Source organism: Trachurus japonicus, chromosome 12 (assembly GCF_045865225.1).
Source record: "Trachurus japonicus isolate A0001 chromosome 12, Traja_1.0".
Lineage (NCBI taxonomy): Eukaryota > Metazoa > Chordata > Actinopteri > Carangiformes > Carangidae > Trachurus > Trachurus japonicus.
In genome coordinates this window covers 18,785,111-18,804,601 of record NC_140918.1, presented here as the reverse complement: position 1 = coordinate 18,804,601, position 19,491 = coordinate 18,785,111, and the positions used below count along the sequence as shown (strand labels likewise).

Below are 19,491 nucleotides of genomic sequence, written 5' to 3'. Positions count from 1 at the left end.
CTAGGACATCATGTGCATACATTGCAATAAAGCACAAAGAGATACACACAAATAGGGTGAATACCGAAAGCACACAAAACAAATTAGGAGCTGGTACTTGAGTATGGTATGTACAAGTTTTTAAAACAGCAGCTGAAAAGGGAAAGAATGAATTAGTATGTGAGAAGATAAGCTTCAATTAGTGCCAATTACAAAGGAAACAATGATGTGAATGAAAATTCTTTCCTTTTCTAATATGCAGAAAACCATTATGCAATTTAGTTAAGATTCCTTTATTTGTCCCACAGTGGGGAAATTTACAATATGTTTCAATACGCTTTCAATATTTTAGTTCTTTCAACAAGATCTTTTGTTTAAGTTTTAGGGTTTTTTTTTTTTTTTTTAATCAACACGACTCTACTTACTACTTGTTCAATAAAATAAAAACTCATGAATTGCCTGCCAGAGTCAAATATAGCTGCACGTGTTCTCCACACTTTTCTCCGTGTGTTTATTGGCTGACGTACAAACCTGGAATGCTTTAGTGCTTCTGCAATAAATTCCTATCCAACTCTGTGTCCTGTGGCTATCAACGCAGTGGCACTTTGATCCATTGTTATTGTTGTCTGAGTGAAAGTTGAGATTCCATTTATACCATTCATGTTCAGGGAAAAACATCCCAGTTCCTGCGTTATTTTTGTGTAAAACTTCAATTTGAGCTGAGACGTTTTATTTATTTATTTTAAGCCAAAAAAAGCAGTACACAGGTTAATGGCAGCGAGAGCATGAATAAGGAATAAGCATAAAGGCAGAGATAGGAAAAGAGCAAAGGAGTAAGCAGAATGTAGCCAGGGACAGTGAAGAAAAAGAGAGTGAGGAGAGGAGAAGAGAAGAGAGGGGAGGAAAGGGCAAGACCAACATCTTGTCACCACCTGGGACCCAGCTCGCTGCCTGGGGATGTTGCCTTTACATAAGAACAGTGGACAGAGCTGTGGCCGTGATTAAATTTACATAGACTAACACATAGCAGGGCGAAGTCCCCTCCCGTCCTCAAACACATATCCACATACACAAACTTGCATTCTCTACCAAACTGAAACTAAAAAGCTACCTGTCATTTCTGAACACAAATACAGACGCCAGTTTGTAGAGAAGAGGCACATGGACTAAGGCGAAGCAAAAGGCTAAGATAAAACTACTGGTAAAAATACCCCCAACTGAAATCATCATAATTGAATAATAATAATTAAATTATCCTCTCTGATCACAGACCAACCATTGTATGTAGCAGGCGTGAGGCGCTGTGCGGCGTTGACTTAACATTACCCACTGTGTTTCGGGGAAAAATGACATTCATTCTGTGGCCAATAAAACAAATGTAAAATCGTGTGAAAATGTTTTAGAACAAGATATTTTTGGCCAAGTAGATTGCATGTGCATGACTTCAAAAGCAGTCTGAAATATTGAGGGCAACATTCACTTAAACAAAAAATAAAAAAAAAACAGCTGCACACACCACAAGATCAGCCACTGTTGTGAGCTTACTCGCATCCGTCTTAACTGTCATCGTTTTTATTCATGACACATCCTTGCAGCTCACACTGACCATCAAGCCACTCGAAGACTGCTCATTTCTCACCATCATTCAGACCCAAAGTCGCAAAATTGAATAGCTAAAAACAACAGCTAACATTTTGAAATTAAAAAGTAGTTACATCAATATTCAAATTATTGATGTATATTTTTAAAGTAGTAAATCACAAAGTCACAGGGAGTTATTCGAAAAGGTTTGAACAGAACTATTAAAGGCTATTTGTTTCCGTTTGAAGAAAATGTACAAGTCTTTCAATTATGTAACGCCTTAAGTATTAAGCTGACATCTACGGGGGCAGCAGTGGTTGCCATCACAAGTCTGGAGTACATGAGAGGGGAAACTTACGAAACAGTGGCCCTGAGGTGTACTTCCAAAGAAGTAAAGCTTAACCAAAATTGGTGCCAAGGACATGAACAGTAGCACATTGGCACTGGCCAGCAGAAACCAAAAACCATAAATGACAGCCATGGGAAGTGAATGTGTTTCAGCTGAAGAGATCAAACTATAACCATTGTAAGTGTGGAATCAGAAAGGCCAGAACTATTAAGGGATAAAAAAAAGGAAAGAAAAAAGAAATCACCAGAGGTGATGTTCACAGCTTGCTGATGCATCCTAAAATTGAGAGCCTTAAGTTTTTTCAATCACTACACCCACAACATTAGGGAATCATAGAGATTTAGTTGTGGTCATCTTAACAAAGACGGTTCTTTTGTGTGGTCTTACCTTTGTTATAAGAGTGCGGTACTCTTCTACCTGGTGGTCATTGTTATGGCAGCCTGCCAGGAGCTGCCACACTTCCCCTCGAAGAGCCTCAGGAATGCCACTCCGCACCAAGGCTGGCAGCTGCCTAGGACGCACCGATAGGTTCATATGCCTAAAAGGGGAGAGAGGAGAGGAGAGGAGAGGAGAGGAGAGGAGAGGAGAGGAGAGGAGAGGGAGTCAGGCATTTTATCAAAGACATACTAATTTTAACTTTATTCAATGTGGCTCATTCAATAAATCTTCAAAGTATGGAACACTGCTGACTCCCTCATTACATTCAACAGTGCAGCTGCAATCTGCAGTGCACAGTGCACACCTGTCTACAGTATCTACCAAAAACAATGTTTTCATTGGCCCTTGATTGTGTCTAAGAAGGTTTATTATGGGCTTTATAGATGGTCTGGGACAGAATCATGACTAAGAGGAGGAGTTCAATCATCCACTACCAAAAATATTATAATTTACATGCTTGGCGGTCTCTCAAAAGTTCCAGTCGTGTCTCCCACAAGGGATAACATCAATCAAGGACTCAAAGGTCAGTTTCAGAATGTACAATATGTTCTCATTTTGTACAGAAAATACATGTTACTTAATCTAACCATGAGATTCCTTCTCATTTTTTTCCCATGAGAATCTTACTTACTTTACCCCAGCGCTATTTTTAGCAGGATGGGAAAACAATAGACACATGATAAAAACTAAATAAAAATGGCCGCAAGATGAATCAAATCTATGTCCATTCCCTCCCTCCTTTCTCATCTTCTTTACATGTTAAATCCTCCTCATACGGTATGCAGTGCGAAATAAATTCCTGCCAGCCTGCTAATAAGTGGCGAACACAGAATTAGAGATACAGAGACAGAGAAGGTAAAAATGGAGCCACAGCTGAATCTACCAACTATTGCCTCACTGGCGCCGACAGAAAACCCCTGAATCCCTGATGATTCTCTCACTTTTTTCCCCTCCTTTTCTTAATTCATCCCTCTCTATTTTGTTTTGTTTATTTGTTCCAACCGTCAGGTTATGCAATATGTGGCATTTTCTGCAGAGACTAAGAGGGGAAACAAAAGTATCCTGTGTATGTGTGTGTGCACGCATGTGTAAGTGCATGTGACGTAAGTAATGCCAGGCCTGGTCCTTAGGGGCATAAGATTGTAAAGGGCTTTCTGTGATTTGCCTCTGTGTGCTCTCTGAGCGCTACATCCCACAATTCCACAACACATGCTCTCATGCTGACAGACACACACACAGAGAATCACCAATCACACACACAAAGCCGAGCATTATGATAGGCCAGTCTTATGATTCCTTTCTTTATTTAGGCGGTAATTTTATCAGAGAGGTGAGACAAATACCTCAAAACATTCATGGATTATGAAAGGACACGATAAACACCCAAACCAAGTCAATGAAGAATAAAAAGCTGATATATGTTGATAACACATTAAAAAAGATATTTTACGGTTCTCCTGAGAAACATACGTGCACGAGAACAGAGAGGGAGAGGCATGCTGTGCAGTGTATGTGTGTGGGGGGGCTTAACTTCCAGCTAATTAAAGTCCAAGCAGTTTCTATTCAGTTCATCACAAGCTTTTGATTAAAAACAAATGCAGTAATGGGAGAGGGAAGCCATCTTAATAAGCTGCTTATCAAGAACTCCTGCCTGCTGCTCTTTCTTTCACAGTGCACAGTACGTGCACTAACCCCCCCCACCCTGCACACATACACACAAAAATGAATTATTTGTGTGCGTGCATGGACATGTGTGCGCACATTCTTTGCAACAGCGATATGAGGGGAAGGAGAGAGTGAACGGGGGAACAAAAGCCTTACCACTTGGATAACAAGTCTCCCCAGGTTTCCAGGATCTTCTCCGCGCACTCCTTGGAAACATCACCTGATCCACTGAGTAACGGCTCGTCATTATCTGGACACACAGGCGCACAAACACATCACAGTGTTACTTCAGTGATATTAAATTCATCAAAGCTCCTACATGTGTAAAGAGTATGATTAAATGAATGACAATAACTAATACTGTGGATGTTTTCAAATTCACAGACATTGGTGTTCTGTAGAGTCAATCAAACTCTCTGCTCGCTGGTGTTGAAGACACTGTACACACAAGTTTCTACTCCACTAGTAGTTACTCTGTTTCAAAGTGTTCAACTGATGTTTATATCAAAGGCTATGGATCCCCTGGTTGATGCTGGGCCATGTTTTGCACTGTGTCATATGTAACAGAGCTGTATTTGTGGTTTATTGTAGACTGCATGTGAGCTGTACGTAGCCTACTGGACTTGAACTACATCTCTCTAAATAAATTGTCCTTTTGTACACAGATGTGAGAATTCATGGTCTAACAGGTTTTTTTATTCCAGCTTTACACTGCATCAGCTAAAAAGACTGCTCTATCTATTGTAAAAATTTTGTATCAAAAATTCACAACAAGCGTTGAGTAGTCAATGGACATGTCGTCCAAAATGTTAGACCAAACTGTACCAAAAGAGACTGACACTGAGAGATACAGAAAGTATCTCAGTTATGCTATCTGCCATTTACTGCCATTGCTACCTCTTACATTCACACAAAAAACACACACACCACGGGCAAGTACTTTGTGAGGATACAGTACAGACAGTTCTGTAACAAACTGACCGATCTCCTGCTGGATTTCGATTCCTGTGGACCATACTGTAAGGCTATTTCTGACCCAGCCCCACAATACCCAGGAGTTTCTCATTTTTAGATCATTAGAGCACTAGTGATTAAGTCAAAGGCTAAAAACGCTTTGGTCCAGCCCACTGGTTAACCTTATTTAATGTCACTGTCCTGCATGGTGCTACTTTTATTGTTGCATCGATCGTGCATGTTTCTAAATGAGGTCAGTCCTGACAGATGCTTCAGTGATTTGCTACCACTGTATATTCTGTGACTTCCCAGAGGTGACTAAGCAGCCACGTGACTTAGAAGAAAAAGAAAAAGGACGTGCAATCACCTTCCTCCTCATCATCCTCAGGTGGTGAAGGAACCATGGTACCGGACCCGGTGGGCAGGATGCCGGGACTGGCTGTGGTCTTCCTTTTCTCTCTCTCAGTCTCACTTTCCAAACTCACCACCTCATAGAGTGTGTCGGCGGCAGGACTTTTACGCTCTTTACGCTCCATCTAAAGAGAGAACAAATCATAACACATTAAATAAACTATAGAAAACAAAATTGTCAAGATAATTGTTAGAAACTTGGGATAGATAGATAGATAGATAGATAGATAGATAGATAGATAGATAGATAGATAGATAGATAGATAGATAGATAGATAGATAGATAGATAGATAGATAGATAGATAGATAGATAGATAGATAGATAGATAGATAGATAGATAGATAGATAGATAGATAGATAGATAGATAGATAGATAGATAGATAGATAGATAGACTTTATTGATCCCAACTTGGGAATTTACAGTGCTGCAGCAGCAGAATTACACACAGTGACAATAACAACACAAAGAATAAAAAGAACAACCTATACATAATAAAATAGCAATATAAAATGTAATAAAAATGTATATACAACAAATAGGCAGTGTTGATTGTAGTTTAGTGCAAAATAAATGGAGAGTCGTGCCATGACTTGACATACCTGGCGCAGTTTAAGGTAGAAGGTCTCAGTGTAGCTACGCTTGCTGAAGGGCCAGAACAGCCTGTCATTTGGGGAGCACACTCTGACCCTCGTCTCCAGCAGAAAACGGACGGGCTCCTCCACCTCTGTGATCACCAGGTCCACTGCTGTCGTCATGTACATGAATTTATCTAGAATAAAACAAGAAAACCAGCAGCAACCGTGTGTGATTCACCTCTGTAAAACAAACCATGGCTTGCTGGATTCTAACAACATTGGACATTGTGTTTAAAGCTGGATTTAGTGTCCTTTTTTGATAACCAATTTTCCAAGGTGCAATCTGTTAAAGCATTGTACCTACTGTGTCGTGTGGAACAGTATTTGGTGTACAGTTCCCATGCCTGTTCACTGTAGCCAGCATTTTATGATTTCCTGCTCTTTAACAGTTTGATTTGAGGGTTTATCAGAAACTGATCTTGACACTTGTCAATGTGTCGAATATTGGTGTGAAAACATGAGTAAAGACACGACAACCTATTCTGTGAAATACGAAACGAGGAAATAATAACTGCTGAAAATCGTTTTGTTTTATTTGAATTTTTTCGACAGATTTTTGGCTGGTACCTTTGGGCGTTTCCTCATTCACAGCCTGGAACTGAGGCGTGTTGGGGTTCCAGCTTCCTGTGATGATGTAAGACTTCCCGTCGGAGCTTTTTCCCATTGACTCCTGAAGGGGCACCAGTTGGAGGAAGTTAGCAAAAACACACAGTGCACGGCCACAGAGACAAACACATGAAAACACAGCCACCCACCAGGTCCAGCAGGTGCATATCACTATTCTTCACATTCTTCCCCGGGCTGAGCAGGAGACCGAAACACCTGCAGACACACATATAAACAAATAAATATGCACATGAAGACACTTATACTCAAAGCGAGGCCAGAGAGAGAAGAGAGAGAAAGAAATGAAAAGGATTACGTAAGAAAAAGAAAAAAGAGAAAAGCCCAAGAGCGGGAACTAGGGACAGAACAATAAATCTCTGTATAGAGTAAAACCAGTTGTTAAACGCCACATATGTTACTGCAAATAGCTTCCTGGACTGATCCTCTAACACAGACCAGGACGTGGAGAATATTAAACACAGCACTTCAATCCTCACCTTGTCTAAGTTCCTCAAACAATAACAAACCACCGTGAAAATGGAAGTTCACGATAAAGTGATGGAATGTTTAAATTTCAACAGATTTATTAAAGCGTGGAAAATGAGGAGCCTTGGAGACAGACTCACATCAATCAACTTCTTATAACTGTGCCGGAACACTTAAAACCTGACATGGGTCGACGCACGGATGTAAAGATATTCACCGGGCTGTGTTTATCAACTGTAGTAGAGTGATTACTCTTTTGTGAATGTCTGGTCACACTTGAAGGAAGACTGGCAAATAGAGCGGTCGCTCTCGTCCAAAGACGTACTTGACAGATTCTTCCTTCAACAGGAAAATTCCTAAGTGATAGAAATTTTAACTTATGGGTTTCATAACCTTGGTTCTTCCCATTAATCTTTGTATTCTCTTATCGTCATCACTGTTGGGATGTTGTAGCACATTCAGTGCTCCTATACCAATATACAGTAATCTAGTACCTTTGAGAATGCTGCTCTGAAAACGTTGTGTGTGTTCATGAGTGTGTAAGTGTGCTTTGTTTTACCTCTCGATGGCTAATTCCTTATTGGAGGTCTGCTGGACATAAATCACTATTTTCTTGTCCATTCCTGCACGCAGCTTGAAGCTCTGCTTGTCCTTGTCTTTTGCTACGGCACTGAATAAGAAGAAGAAAAAAAAGAACTATTAAAACCAGTAGCATAATGGAAAAGCGGAGATGAATGAGAGGAACATGTATCAAATTAATTTATGTAGCAGATTCAATAATATGTCTGAGTGACACAGTAAGGCTGATTTACTAACATTCGAAACTGAAACCTTATATAACAAAATAACCAAATGATAGATTAAATCTGACTTGAAGTCAGGCAGAGTGAACAGGTCGTTTATTTATATCCCCGCTGGGGAAGGGGAAAAATTGATGAGCTTCTACTGTTGTTTACAAATTTACACAAAGAATTCCCTCTGTTGGACAAAGCATATCGCAGGAATTTATCTCTAATCATTCAATCAGTCATCCAGAAATGAAGATTGTTGCTTATGTTTCAGAACTGCTGCATTTATCATAATAAAAGTGTGTGTAAGAGCTGTTATCAAACATGCTCAGGTCCTGCTTCTTTTCCTGCTCTAACAGCAGAGACATTTAGAGACGGGAACAGCACTCCACATTCTGCAAACCCTCGCTGACACAAATTCCTGAGGAAATACTGAAGAAACCCTTGAGTAAAGAAAAAAATAAAAACCTGTTAATCAATTTAAAATCTAGGCAGGCAGGGATATTTTTTGTGCTTTGTGATTTTTTGTACCAGACAGGGCTTAGTCAACCAGACTATCAGACTGAGTCATGGTTTTACCATTACTGTAGGTTCTCTGACTGCAGGTAAACGGGTTTGTTCACTCCAAATAAAGGAAAAACAATGTAAATACATTTTAATCATGTGTTATTTTACATACTGTATATTATATTGCCACCTGATACAGTTTTGGAGTAGTCTATATCTTATTTGCGCAAAGAAAAAAAAAAACAGTGAATGTTTACTTGCATGTGAAATCTATTTGCTTGGAAGTCAGCAAACTAAAAATAATCAACCAAGAGCTAATGAGGAGGAAATATCTGCTTGCTAAAAATAACCACAAACATTTTTTTTGTCTGTTTTGTTTTGTTTTTCAAATAAGCTGAGCATCTGAGGCTGCTTGTGAGCGCACGGATGTGACTCAGTAAGATGGGAAAACAAAATCAAAACGGTCAGGAAAGATGGGTTGAATGAAGCAAACACAGGAACTTTCTGTTATTTTTCCTTATCAATGTGTGAAAAAGTCTGTGTGTGAAGAAGTAACATTCATAAGTAACGTTCCTTTAAAGCATTCACATTTCATTAACTGGGCAGCATTTACTCCACACGCTGTCATCTCTGCAAAGGTCTGTGACTTTTGTAACTAGGTCACTCAAAACTCTGCTCACTTTGAACGACACTTAATCCCCCAAAGTAGGGCTGCACGCTTCTGTGTTTGTGTAATTTGGTGAGAATCTCTGGCCATTTGATAGCCAATTTCATTCAAAGCTCTGTAAATATTTAGTTTATAGAGAGTGAGCCACTGCAACCACAAATCTGGCTCTTCAGATTTATAACCTTCCTCTTTTCTTTACATTTCCCAATTTTTCAAAACAAAATCAATGACACTGCCCAAGGCATTCAAGACAAGCTGGATCTGATGACAAAAGCTGGTGTTCAAAACAGTGTGCAGACTGATGGCAGAGACTGAGCTATATCATTAAAAACGGATTTTCCAATTATCTATGATTTATACTTGAATGATCTTGGCATGCGTGCCTTTTGTTGTGTGTGTACATCTGTGCTGAGCATTATGTGTAAGCAGTGCTTCACTCAGGACCGCATGATGCATAAAATGCCAATTTGGAAGAAATTACAACCTGTACAAAAAGGCTATTTTAAGTTAAAAAGTAACTGTTAGCTGGTTAAATTGGCCTCACTAAATCACAACAGTTGTGTAAATTGTGACATGAATAATTATCTATTTATAAACCTGCCACAGTTTATGGGAGTGTAGTGATTCATGACAGTTAACTGATTCTGCTCAGTCTGTGTTCACAGTGGTCATTACAGTGAACAAGCTGTACATGGTAATAAACTGCATTCAAATAGCACTTTTCTACTCTAAATGACCACTCAAAAGCATTTCACACTACTTCTCATACTCACCCAGTCACACACACATATGCATACCGAGTTTGCTGCTGTATATAGACAGCACAGCTATCAAATACAGGTACAGTATCTGCAACCAACAGTCCATGTGTGGCATACTCTCTACATAAAATATGTCATGTGTAACTGTGTCTGTCCCACCTGAAGGTACCCTTTCCATCGTCCTCCCTGATCTCCAGGCTGACGGTGAAGGTGAACAAGTCACTGTCAGGTGTGAGCGGAGCCGCCTGCTGAGACGACAGAATTGCCTTCTTAGCTGACCGCCGAAACGCTGTGGCAAAGCTATACAGTATCCTACTGACCTGGAGAGAGAAAGAGAGAGAAAAAGTGTTGAGCTGATGTTATTTGTTAGGTAATAGTGAATGTCAAAAAAGATCACTTAACCCATTTCAATTCATGTACTACTGTACTTTGTCTGATGCAACACATTCCCTGAAAGAGCCTATTTTTCTTTGTTTTAATACTCATGACCTTTATTGACCTCTATTCAGCATGAAGTAGAAATTTAAACAGTACAGGTGAAATTCATTTACAAAACAACTCTCTTGTCCCAACATCAACCCCCGTAATAGCCTTAAACTGTAGACGCAGGTCACTTAGTTAACTAATTACAACAGGAATTCAATAAAAATATCCACTGAAGAGACAGCATACAATATCGCAAGGCAAAATACTGTAGTGTGTATTTTTGGCTTTTGCACAATATTCAGCTCGGCTCCTGCAGCTGAACTGTGTTGTGGACCAGAGAGAGCTCTGTTTTGTGAGCCAAACCTACCAGCACCAGGCAAAGTAATCAGTGGGTCATTAGTATTGATTAAAAACTCAATCCGGCGTCTGCAGTTCTGTTACTGTCATCCTGCAATATGGGGCACTAAAAAACTAACCTAATGACCCACTACTCTACTGACTGCAGAAGCTAGAAACTATTAAGCATTCTGAGTTTTAATCAACATAATGATTCATATTTCCCTGTGAATCTGAGCGTGGTGTGGTACTGTTTCTATTAACATCAAACACAGACGACTCAGTCCTAGCAAAGACTGCAGGGTTCTGCTAAATATCCAACCCAAAAAGAGGAGCAGAGTTGGGGCAGCTACAGACTGCCAAGTGCGGAAAACTGGGTGGTAATGATTTATTTACATTCACTAAACATACTTTTCCACTCACAAGACTTCGGATTTGCAAGCTTTGCATTAAGCCAAGAAAAGGTCTTTTATTTTATTTTCGATTATTACGAAGCAGACATGTGTGTGTGATAATAAACAGAGCTCTGTCTCAAATCGAGGCCCACAGCACAGTGGTTTTGGATCATCTCTAATTCTGGTAAACAGTGGATCTTGGGGGTTAGTGACTGGGAGATGGTGTGGGGAAACTGCTGTTATCAATAAATAACAAGGCTCTTTTGCTTTTTTTCAAAGTCAGAATATAAAGCAGCTTCAAGCCTCTCCTGCACAAAGCCTTTGTTATGTTCCTGGTACCGTAGAAGGATGTTAGGGGATTGCAGGGGGTTTATTTATTCAGAAACAATGGGGGACTGGATGTAAGAGATGGTGGATGAGCAGGGGTAGATGGGGGTCGCCCCCTGAATTGATGAAATGATGACATTTAACACAAAGGAATTGTTGTTCTGTGCTATTCCAATCAATGCTACAGCTAAAACTGACCACTTTCAAATGGCTTTTTTATTCTTTGTGTGCAAAGTCTATCAGGACATTGGACAGCTGCACTGCAAAAATATCAATCTGCCAAGTAATTTGAGCAGGTATTGAGTGCTGCTTTTATAGAAGGAAAAAGATTCTGCCGTTCTTTTCTTTGAACAGATTTTTTTTTTCCCTTGAGGAAAACTGTCAATTACGCCATACAATACAAAATATAGCAGTTCAATCTAACTAGAAAGCAGCACATGCCTCAAAATCAAGACAAGAACTGTCAATAAATGTATTTGGAAATAGGAAAAGTGTGAAAGTGTTGAAAGAAATACATAAATACATAAATACATACACACAATTTTTCTTTTACATTTAGCTTTTTCTTTCCTCTGTAGTAGTTTGGATCAGAGGCTCTGTCCCTGGCCATTTTTATGCAAACATTTTTAAATTCATCAAATGACCTACATACAAAATATTTAAAAGTTACTGTTTTTACTCTAAAATCTCATGACAGTTAATTGCTTAAAGCATTTTGGATTTGCAATCAGACTTAAAAAGCTGTAGCCTTACAGATCTGGAAATTGTTAAGTGTCATGTTACACTGTGTCTTTCCCTCCAGAATATTCTTATTGTTTCTTCCTTGGCAGCATTGTCTATACAGTATGTGCGTACTGACATGAGGCTTTGAGACATTTTCAGCTGATGTCATGGCAACAATCTCTATCCATTTGCCACAGTTCAATTTCTGTTTGTCTCTCCAAACGTGTGATTTCATTTGGGTTAGGAGCCCATATTGCTTCAGCGAAACAAATCTATTACTGTAGGGCCATACTGATTTGAATCACACAGCACTAGATGTACATCTCTGTGAGGGAGAATTCAGTTCACGGGAGAGAAAAAAAAAAGACAAAAGAAACCTTGGATTTGAGACTTCACAGGGCTCTACATTACCAACACCAGGAGATTGAGAATTGTTAGAAACTAGCCTTGGGGGCTGACTAGGAGGTCTGGCACTATGGAGTAAGACTGAGGACGTGGTTTGCTTCATATATGAACCGTTCTATTTAAAAATGCACTGAAAAAGTACTTACATGCACTCAAAGTTATTACAATGATTATTTCAATAAAAGAAGGAAATTAAGTTAATATGTCTTTCTAAATTGCTGTATTAGCGAGATTATCGGTAATAATGCCTCAGATGGTCTTCACAATTTGATTAAATAATTGGGTCACTGGCTTAAAGCGAACGAGACAGCTGTGGCTAATAGAACAGTACACAGTTTGTGTTTGTGATGGACTGCCACAAGGTTATGTCAATGTTGATTTGGAAAGTTTGTGTGTGTGTGCCATCAGAAAAATCTTTTTTTTTTTTTTAAATCATCCTTTGTCAAAAGATATGCATTTTTAAGGTATGGCTACAGTGTGAGTGTTCACAAATGTAGCGTGTCTAAAGAGGTTTTAGGAGGAGTTGTTTACAGAGGATTTGAGGCTGATGTGAGGCATATGACTGGAGCAGTTTTTTCCTGAAGGAGGCAAACCAATGGGCTGACTCACCGCAGTCTAATAGTGCGAATGAGAGACCACAAGAAAGCTGAAAGTCGTGTAGATTGGTTTGTTGCTGGGGGACAGAAAGGAAGAGAGGGGTGTGTGCAAGAGGAAGACTGTGAGGAAGAAGGAAGAAGGAAGAGAGAGCTGGAGACAGAGATGTCCGGTTGCTAGATAAAGAGTTGAATTGCTGTACACTAAAAGATATTCACACAATTACTTTTGCATCGGTGTTTTATAGTGTGTGCATGTGTGTTACCGGTGGGTGTCTGGGAAACTGATAAAGTGGCGTCTGTCTGGGGGCTGTTCGTGACATTGAAGGAGAGTGCTTCCATGAGGGAGAAATCAGGTCACTGAACATTGAGGCAGCACTTTAACCCACTTTCATGAGTGGATTCCCGTTTCTCTTCTTTTATTTTCTGGTAAAACCCACTGTATATAAGCAATGACACTTCCTCCCTCCTATAAGTTGGCCTGGGGGGTCGTGTGTACTTTGTGTTTGTGTGTAGTGTTCATGTGCATTGCAGTGCATGACATAATCCCTTGGGGACCAGTGAGGAACCACCAGCACTGACACTGAGCCCTGTGGGACCAAGCTACAGGGAGATCAACATTGTAAGGCAAGGTCAACCAGAATACTGCCAGCATTATGAGAGTGTACACAAGTTGTATGTATGTGAGTCGACGAGACAGAAAAAGTGTGAAAAAAGAGGCGAGAGTGTGAAACAGAGCAGGGGATTCATAACAGGAGCTTTTGCTCCCCCTGTGGTTCTATAACTGAATAGCAGCAACATTTATTGGGACATTTTTAGTATGTGTGATTTCTTTTCTTTTTTTATGTGTATTCAGAGAACATAGTTACACATTATTCAAAATAACAATCAATGACTGAATCCTCACCGCCTCTTGGATTTGGCAGCGGAACACATGGATCCTGAAGATCTCAGCGTTGTAGTGGCTCTCAGTGAAGGCAAAGCAGTCGCTCTCTGGTGTGCCATCGTGACCCCGCACACAGAACAGAATCTTGTAGATGGGGTAGTTGGCAATCTCTGTGCTATTGTTGGGGTCCAACAACCTGTTAAAATATCACACATTGACTCCTTTCAGTCAAGCAACACATGTGCCGAAGCAAGTTTGACTACATCTTTGGTTATCATCCTACATCACACATACCACCCCTTGCTGTATGATGTTGCTGAGGTAATTTGATTACTATTGAATGAGCTTTTACACACATTCAGGGCTCATATAAATCCATATTGCACACACATACAGCAAAAAAAACACTTTTGAACCTGAATTTATAATAACGTTTGACTGTTTTTCCATATGTTCCCCTTACCTGACCGTGCCTTCAGACACGCCTGGCACAGACAGTGTGACATCCAGGGGGACTTGGCACTGTCCTCTGAGGATGCTCATCATACGTAGGGCCTCCACTTCACTGCGGGGGGCGTTGACCGACGCACATCCCAGATAGGTCAGCTGGCTGAACACAACGCTATCCTCATCTGGAATGGGACTGATAGGACTGCCCTCTGATGATGATTCATCAGCTGCAAAGTAGAAATAAAATAATTATTTTTTAATGACTTACATGTTCATTTTATTGTTGCGAATTAACCATATTGACCCTGTCTAAGTTCACCTGTCTGGGAAGTGAGGATGGAGTAAGGAATTTAGGAGGATAAGTGAGATGGACAACAGTCATACCCATGCAACAAACACACACAAAGTCAATATGAAGAAATTACAACAGAATATACTGTAACTTGTCCAATTAAACGTTTTTCTGTTATCTCCAACTAAGATCCTTTCTGAGGGCTAATTTGGATCCTGAAATGACCCTGCCTGTCATGAATGATGTTGAAAGATTTCTTTATGAGCGAAACACACATACATTTATTTCTAAAATGTATCGCCTGTTGTTGAATGAGGGCCCAAAACCAGGATTGTTTAAGTTTAGAATGTAATGGGAGTCAGATCTCAATGTTACACATTTTACACAACAGTTTTGGACAGATTTGTGTCAAAACAGCTTGTCAACTATTATCAATGCCCGGTATAGACTGATTAACTATAATATTCTACATCAATTATACCTTACCCCAGAAAGATTACACTCATTCAAATCTAACCTGTCAGAAATGTGCTTCAGATGTGACACCGAAGTTGGCTCCTTTCTGCACTGTACCTGGCTGTGTACGAAAGTTAGGCCTTTCTGGCATGATATCTGCTCGACTTTAACCAGGATCACAGGAGTTAAAGTTCCGGTGGACCCTGAACTTTGTTTATTATGAAACTTATAGGGTAAGGAGGTTTATCCTCCATGTTTTGTCTTATGTTATGTCTTTATACTGTTGGTATACTGATATGTTTGTATACATTGCATAAAACTGAAAAATAAAATATTTCCACAAAAAAAAGAAATGACAACAGTTATATTATATACAGTATAAAACTGTGGTTAACAGCCAGTTGAGACAGACACAAGAACAGAAGATGAGAAAAGTCACACTGTATCTCACCTCTGTATGACCTCTCATTCAGCTCGCTCTCCTGAGCCGTCTGAACGGGGAGCACCATCTCCAGCTTGGGTGGGGGGGGTGAGCTCAGAGGGTCAGAGCCTGGCGGTACAGGTGACGCTGTGGTGGGGAGGAGGCCACGGTCGCCCCCGGCGAGACTGTCCATCTCCGTTTCTGGTCCGAGCCCGGTGTCAGCTACCGAGGGGTCCATGAGGACATCCTCTAACTCCCTCTGGAGCTGCTGCTCGCTTCCATTCCCCACAATCTGATACACACAAACACACACACAAACACACACAGAGGAGCAGAAACACACACACACATGGACAACCACACAGCCACACAAAGAAGCAGGGACAAAATGGGGCACAGAAAAAACAACACTTTTAAATCCAAACACATGAAATAAAACACAGGAACACGTACTGTGATAAATCATCATTGTAATCATAACAAATGTACAATAACCCTGAGGCCTACATTAACCATATTTTGCAGTTTTGAGGAATGTGCAGTGACTTTGCTTTTAACTGTGATCTTGTAATTAATTCGAGGTGAGTGCGTGAATGTTTAAAGAAGAAAGATGCCTTGTTTCATGTTGGCAGTCAGACATATGTATTGATTGCATTTCATCTAATATTAGTGATTAGTCGGTGAGTGTGTTTGAGCTGTGAAACAGTTGCACCCAGAAATCAGAACAGCCGTGCCAACACTTACTATAATGTGAGCTTATTCCACCAAATAGTAAAAACAAAGAGCAGGCGTCAGGCCGGACAAACCATGAAGGGCCACAAAACACATTTCCCTGCATGATGTGGCTGTAGCCTGATGTGAGGTAAGAAATGGAGAGCAGGCTTTAACTGCAGAGGGCACTGCTGCACTGAGCGGAGAGGGGATGAAAATAGGCAATTCAGAGAAGAGTCTGATTTTTCACTTTGTGTGGTGCATGTCACTGTTTTACTGTTGGACATCCCCCCTAAATTTAGTCGTTTCTTCATTGCTCAGTACTCTAGAGCAGGATGCCCAGTAAATCTACAGGCATCTGCGTGTTGATACTCCTGAAAACAACACTGATGTAAAGCAGCTATCGGTTTTACTGTATATTCGGGCTCCGTATCTAACAGACACACATCTAACTGCGTCAAACTGGAGTGGGGACTGTGATTTACAGTTAGCGCTAAAAGCCTTGGCAGCTGTCAACATACAACTCCAGTGCAACATGTAAGTATGTCTATCACTACCATCACTGGAACTAAGCTGCTGACAAAGCTCGCTCGGGGCCATCACTCAACAGCCGGTAAATATACAGGCAGCACAAATAATCACAGACAGAATCACCACTGAATCACATGACAAAGAGAGAAAGGAAGACAGAGATATACACGAGCAAGAGATAGAGGAGAGTTGGTAAAGGAAACATAGCGAGAGAAGAGACTGACCTTAAAGCTGACCCCTTCCTCAGAAATCACCTGCATAACAAACAACAAGTTTAGACACACTGACTCCTCTCTGACTGGATGGGCGGACTGGGAGGGAAATGTGCACAAAAGTGTGTTGGTGAAAACCAAAACATGACATCTGGATGACTGAGTGTCAGTGGATGGAGTGATTTCACCGCTACGTACATACTAAGAACGGTGGATGTGTGTCGAGTTCTGCTTCTCCTCCGTGGCAGCTAGGTATCGCAAAGCTGCTCTAACCGTGTCATCAATCAGAACAACCACAACCCATTCAAAACGCTCTACGCACCTATTGTGCAAACTCATACTCTCTAATGTCCAAGCACTGCAAATGACAGGAAAGTGTGGCTTCGTCCCATCAGCGGAATATGCGAAATCTATGCTCATGTGGCGCCATCTTGTGGTACCTTCACACTACCAAGTTAACAATTTTTCCTTTGCAAAGAAACATTGGAGGAACCGTAATGATATAAAGTCATGGAGAGAATATGAAAATTCAGGCCAGCCACTTCAATAACAGGAAATGTGATTACTAATAAACAGGAATAGACGTGGACAAAATGTATCCGGGTCTGGAGGAGAAGAGAGGAGAGGAGAGGAGAGGAGAGGAGAGGAGAGGAGAGGAGAGGAGAGGAGAGGAGAGGAGAGGAGAGGAGAGGAGAGGAGAGGAGAGGAGAGGAGGTAACCTGAACCCATTAGGGACACACACAGGATGGTGGCTGGTAGCTACACATCTCCTCAGAAAGTATTCTTTCTCTTTGTGAAGAGACACACCCAGGTCACAAAACACCATTATTTTCTCTGACAATGAGTTCAAAGCACTTGCTGCCGCATCACCATGCGGCGCACTGTTGGTAAACCTATATCTGCTGAGCGAGTGCTAACTGTAGCACTCGACAGAGTCACAGAGGGCATACTGTATGTCGGACATACTGTAGCATGATAGCGCAGGCTGTATACTAAGAGAGGCAGCTGATTGACTGCAGATGGGAAGTGTTTTTTTGTTTTTTTTCGAAGGTTCGGTTGCATTGAGCCTGCTGACACTGAATAACAAATTGGTAAACTATCAGCTGACTTGTCTTACAGTTTCAGCTCACACAAAAACAATGCACAAGGGATAGTGTTTTCTACAGTTGTTTCGTTTGTGTGTGCAGCCATGGCCTCTTTCTTTATTTGCTGTCCCACACAATCTAAATAACACAGACAATATAGGAGCAAATTCTTCTCGACAAATAAAGCCTATGAAAATGCTCTCAGTTTTTAGGGATGTGCAATAAGGATTTACAGACTTCCTTACTACAAATAGCAAATGAGGAAATACACACAGAAAAAACACACAAATCTAAGACAAACTAAAGGTGGTAGAGTGAAAATGTGGAAAAGGGGGGAAAAAAAGAGAGAAATGGTTAGCCTTATGGTTAGAGTGTGAGACTGCATGTTTAAAAAGATGGACACGCGCTTTGGATAAGTGAGTGATGATCACAACCTGACAACAATGTAATCTGAACTGTGACCCTGGCATGAGCCAACATGATATACTGTTGAGAGATAGGTAAAGATGAAATGAGCATCAAGATGTTTTGGATAATCCTCAAACAGACTCTAAAAAACAGTTTTCACTCTGCAGCAGCATCTGGCCTGTTATTCTACAGTTGATATTTTATTTAAAAATTATTATAGCTTCACAGTTACTATAATTTTTCTTGAATATTCAAGAGCAGATGGTGACCATTTTCAGTAATGGGCATATGGTATTCTTAGGAAGAAGCACCTGAGGAATGGATTCATGCCACGAGGCTATTGTAAATATTAACAGACCAGTGGTATAGTGTACTCAGCACCTTGACTCTACAGTAATTAGATGAGTACAGCTCTTAAGTCTCCCTTGTGCTTCTGTCCACACCTACAACCAACCATCCTTACCTTCAGTCCTGTCTTTTCGTCATCACTACCATTATTAGTGGAGGAGGGTGTCTCGTCCCCCAGCCGGGACACAAGGACAAAGTCCTCACTGTTGAGAGTGGACACTGAGTCCGAAGACACGCTAATCTTCCCCACCGAGCCCTTGTCATCCATGGCTGCCGCTGTTAAACTCAGCCACGCTGCTCATGAATGGAAGACAGGAGGCGGAAGTGGTGGGAGATCATGAGCAAAATCACCTAGAGAAAGAAAAAAATAAATAAAGAAAAAAAGCAGAAAACAGTCATGAGGTGATGAAAACCATGAAAAGCATCTTTTGAGACGACTGGAAACTTGGCTATTTGGACACTAACCCTCTAAAACTGGAGGTACCTTTTATGCATGGATTTAATGAGCCAACAGAGCCTTCTCCGTTGCCGCCCCCACCCTCTGGAATTCACTCCCCCAACCCATCAGAGACTGCACAGACCCCCACACCTTCAAATCACTTTTAAAAACCCACCTTTTTAAACTGGCTTTTAATCTATAAATTAAACTTGTGTA

General features: G+C 40.7%; 1 protein-coding gene across 2 annotated transcripts in view; it reads right to left on the bottom strand.

The window, feature by feature from the left end:
• Window positions 1–19,491, bottom strand: part of rabgap1 (RAB GTPase activating protein 1) — a 77,204-nt gene that overhangs the window by 45,310 nt on the left and 12,403 nt on the right. Inside the window, exons 2-14 of one of the 2 annotated variants that reach the window (XM_085793726.1) lie at window positions 18,952–19,187; window positions 17,008–17,037; window positions 15,572–15,833; window positions 14,386–14,599; window positions 13,944–14,118; window positions 9,991–10,151; window positions 7,668–7,778; window positions 6,772–6,838; window positions 6,584–6,686; window positions 5,981–6,150; window positions 5,334–5,502; window positions 4,169–4,262; window positions 2,297–2,447 (exon numbers count right to left, since the gene is read on the bottom strand). In XM_085793726.1, the coding sequence (XP_085649852.1) occupies window positions 2,297–2,447; window positions 4,169–4,262; window positions 5,334–5,502; window positions 5,981–6,150; window positions 6,584–6,686; window positions 6,772–6,838; window positions 7,668–7,778; window positions 9,991–10,151; window positions 13,944–14,118; window positions 14,386–14,599; window positions 15,572–15,833; window positions 17,008–17,037; window positions 18,952–19,104 (1,860 nt within the window). In that variant the 5' untranslated portion in view covers window positions 19,105–19,187. The remainder of the gene's footprint in view (window positions 1–2,296; window positions 2,448–4,168; window positions 4,263–5,333; window positions 5,503–5,980; window positions 6,151–6,583; window positions 6,687–6,771; window positions 6,839–7,667; window positions 7,779–9,990; window positions 10,152–13,943; window positions 14,119–14,385; window positions 14,600–15,571; window positions 15,834–17,007; window positions 17,038–18,951; window positions 19,188–19,491) is intronic. The other variant, XM_085793727.1, reaches the window with a different exon arrangement.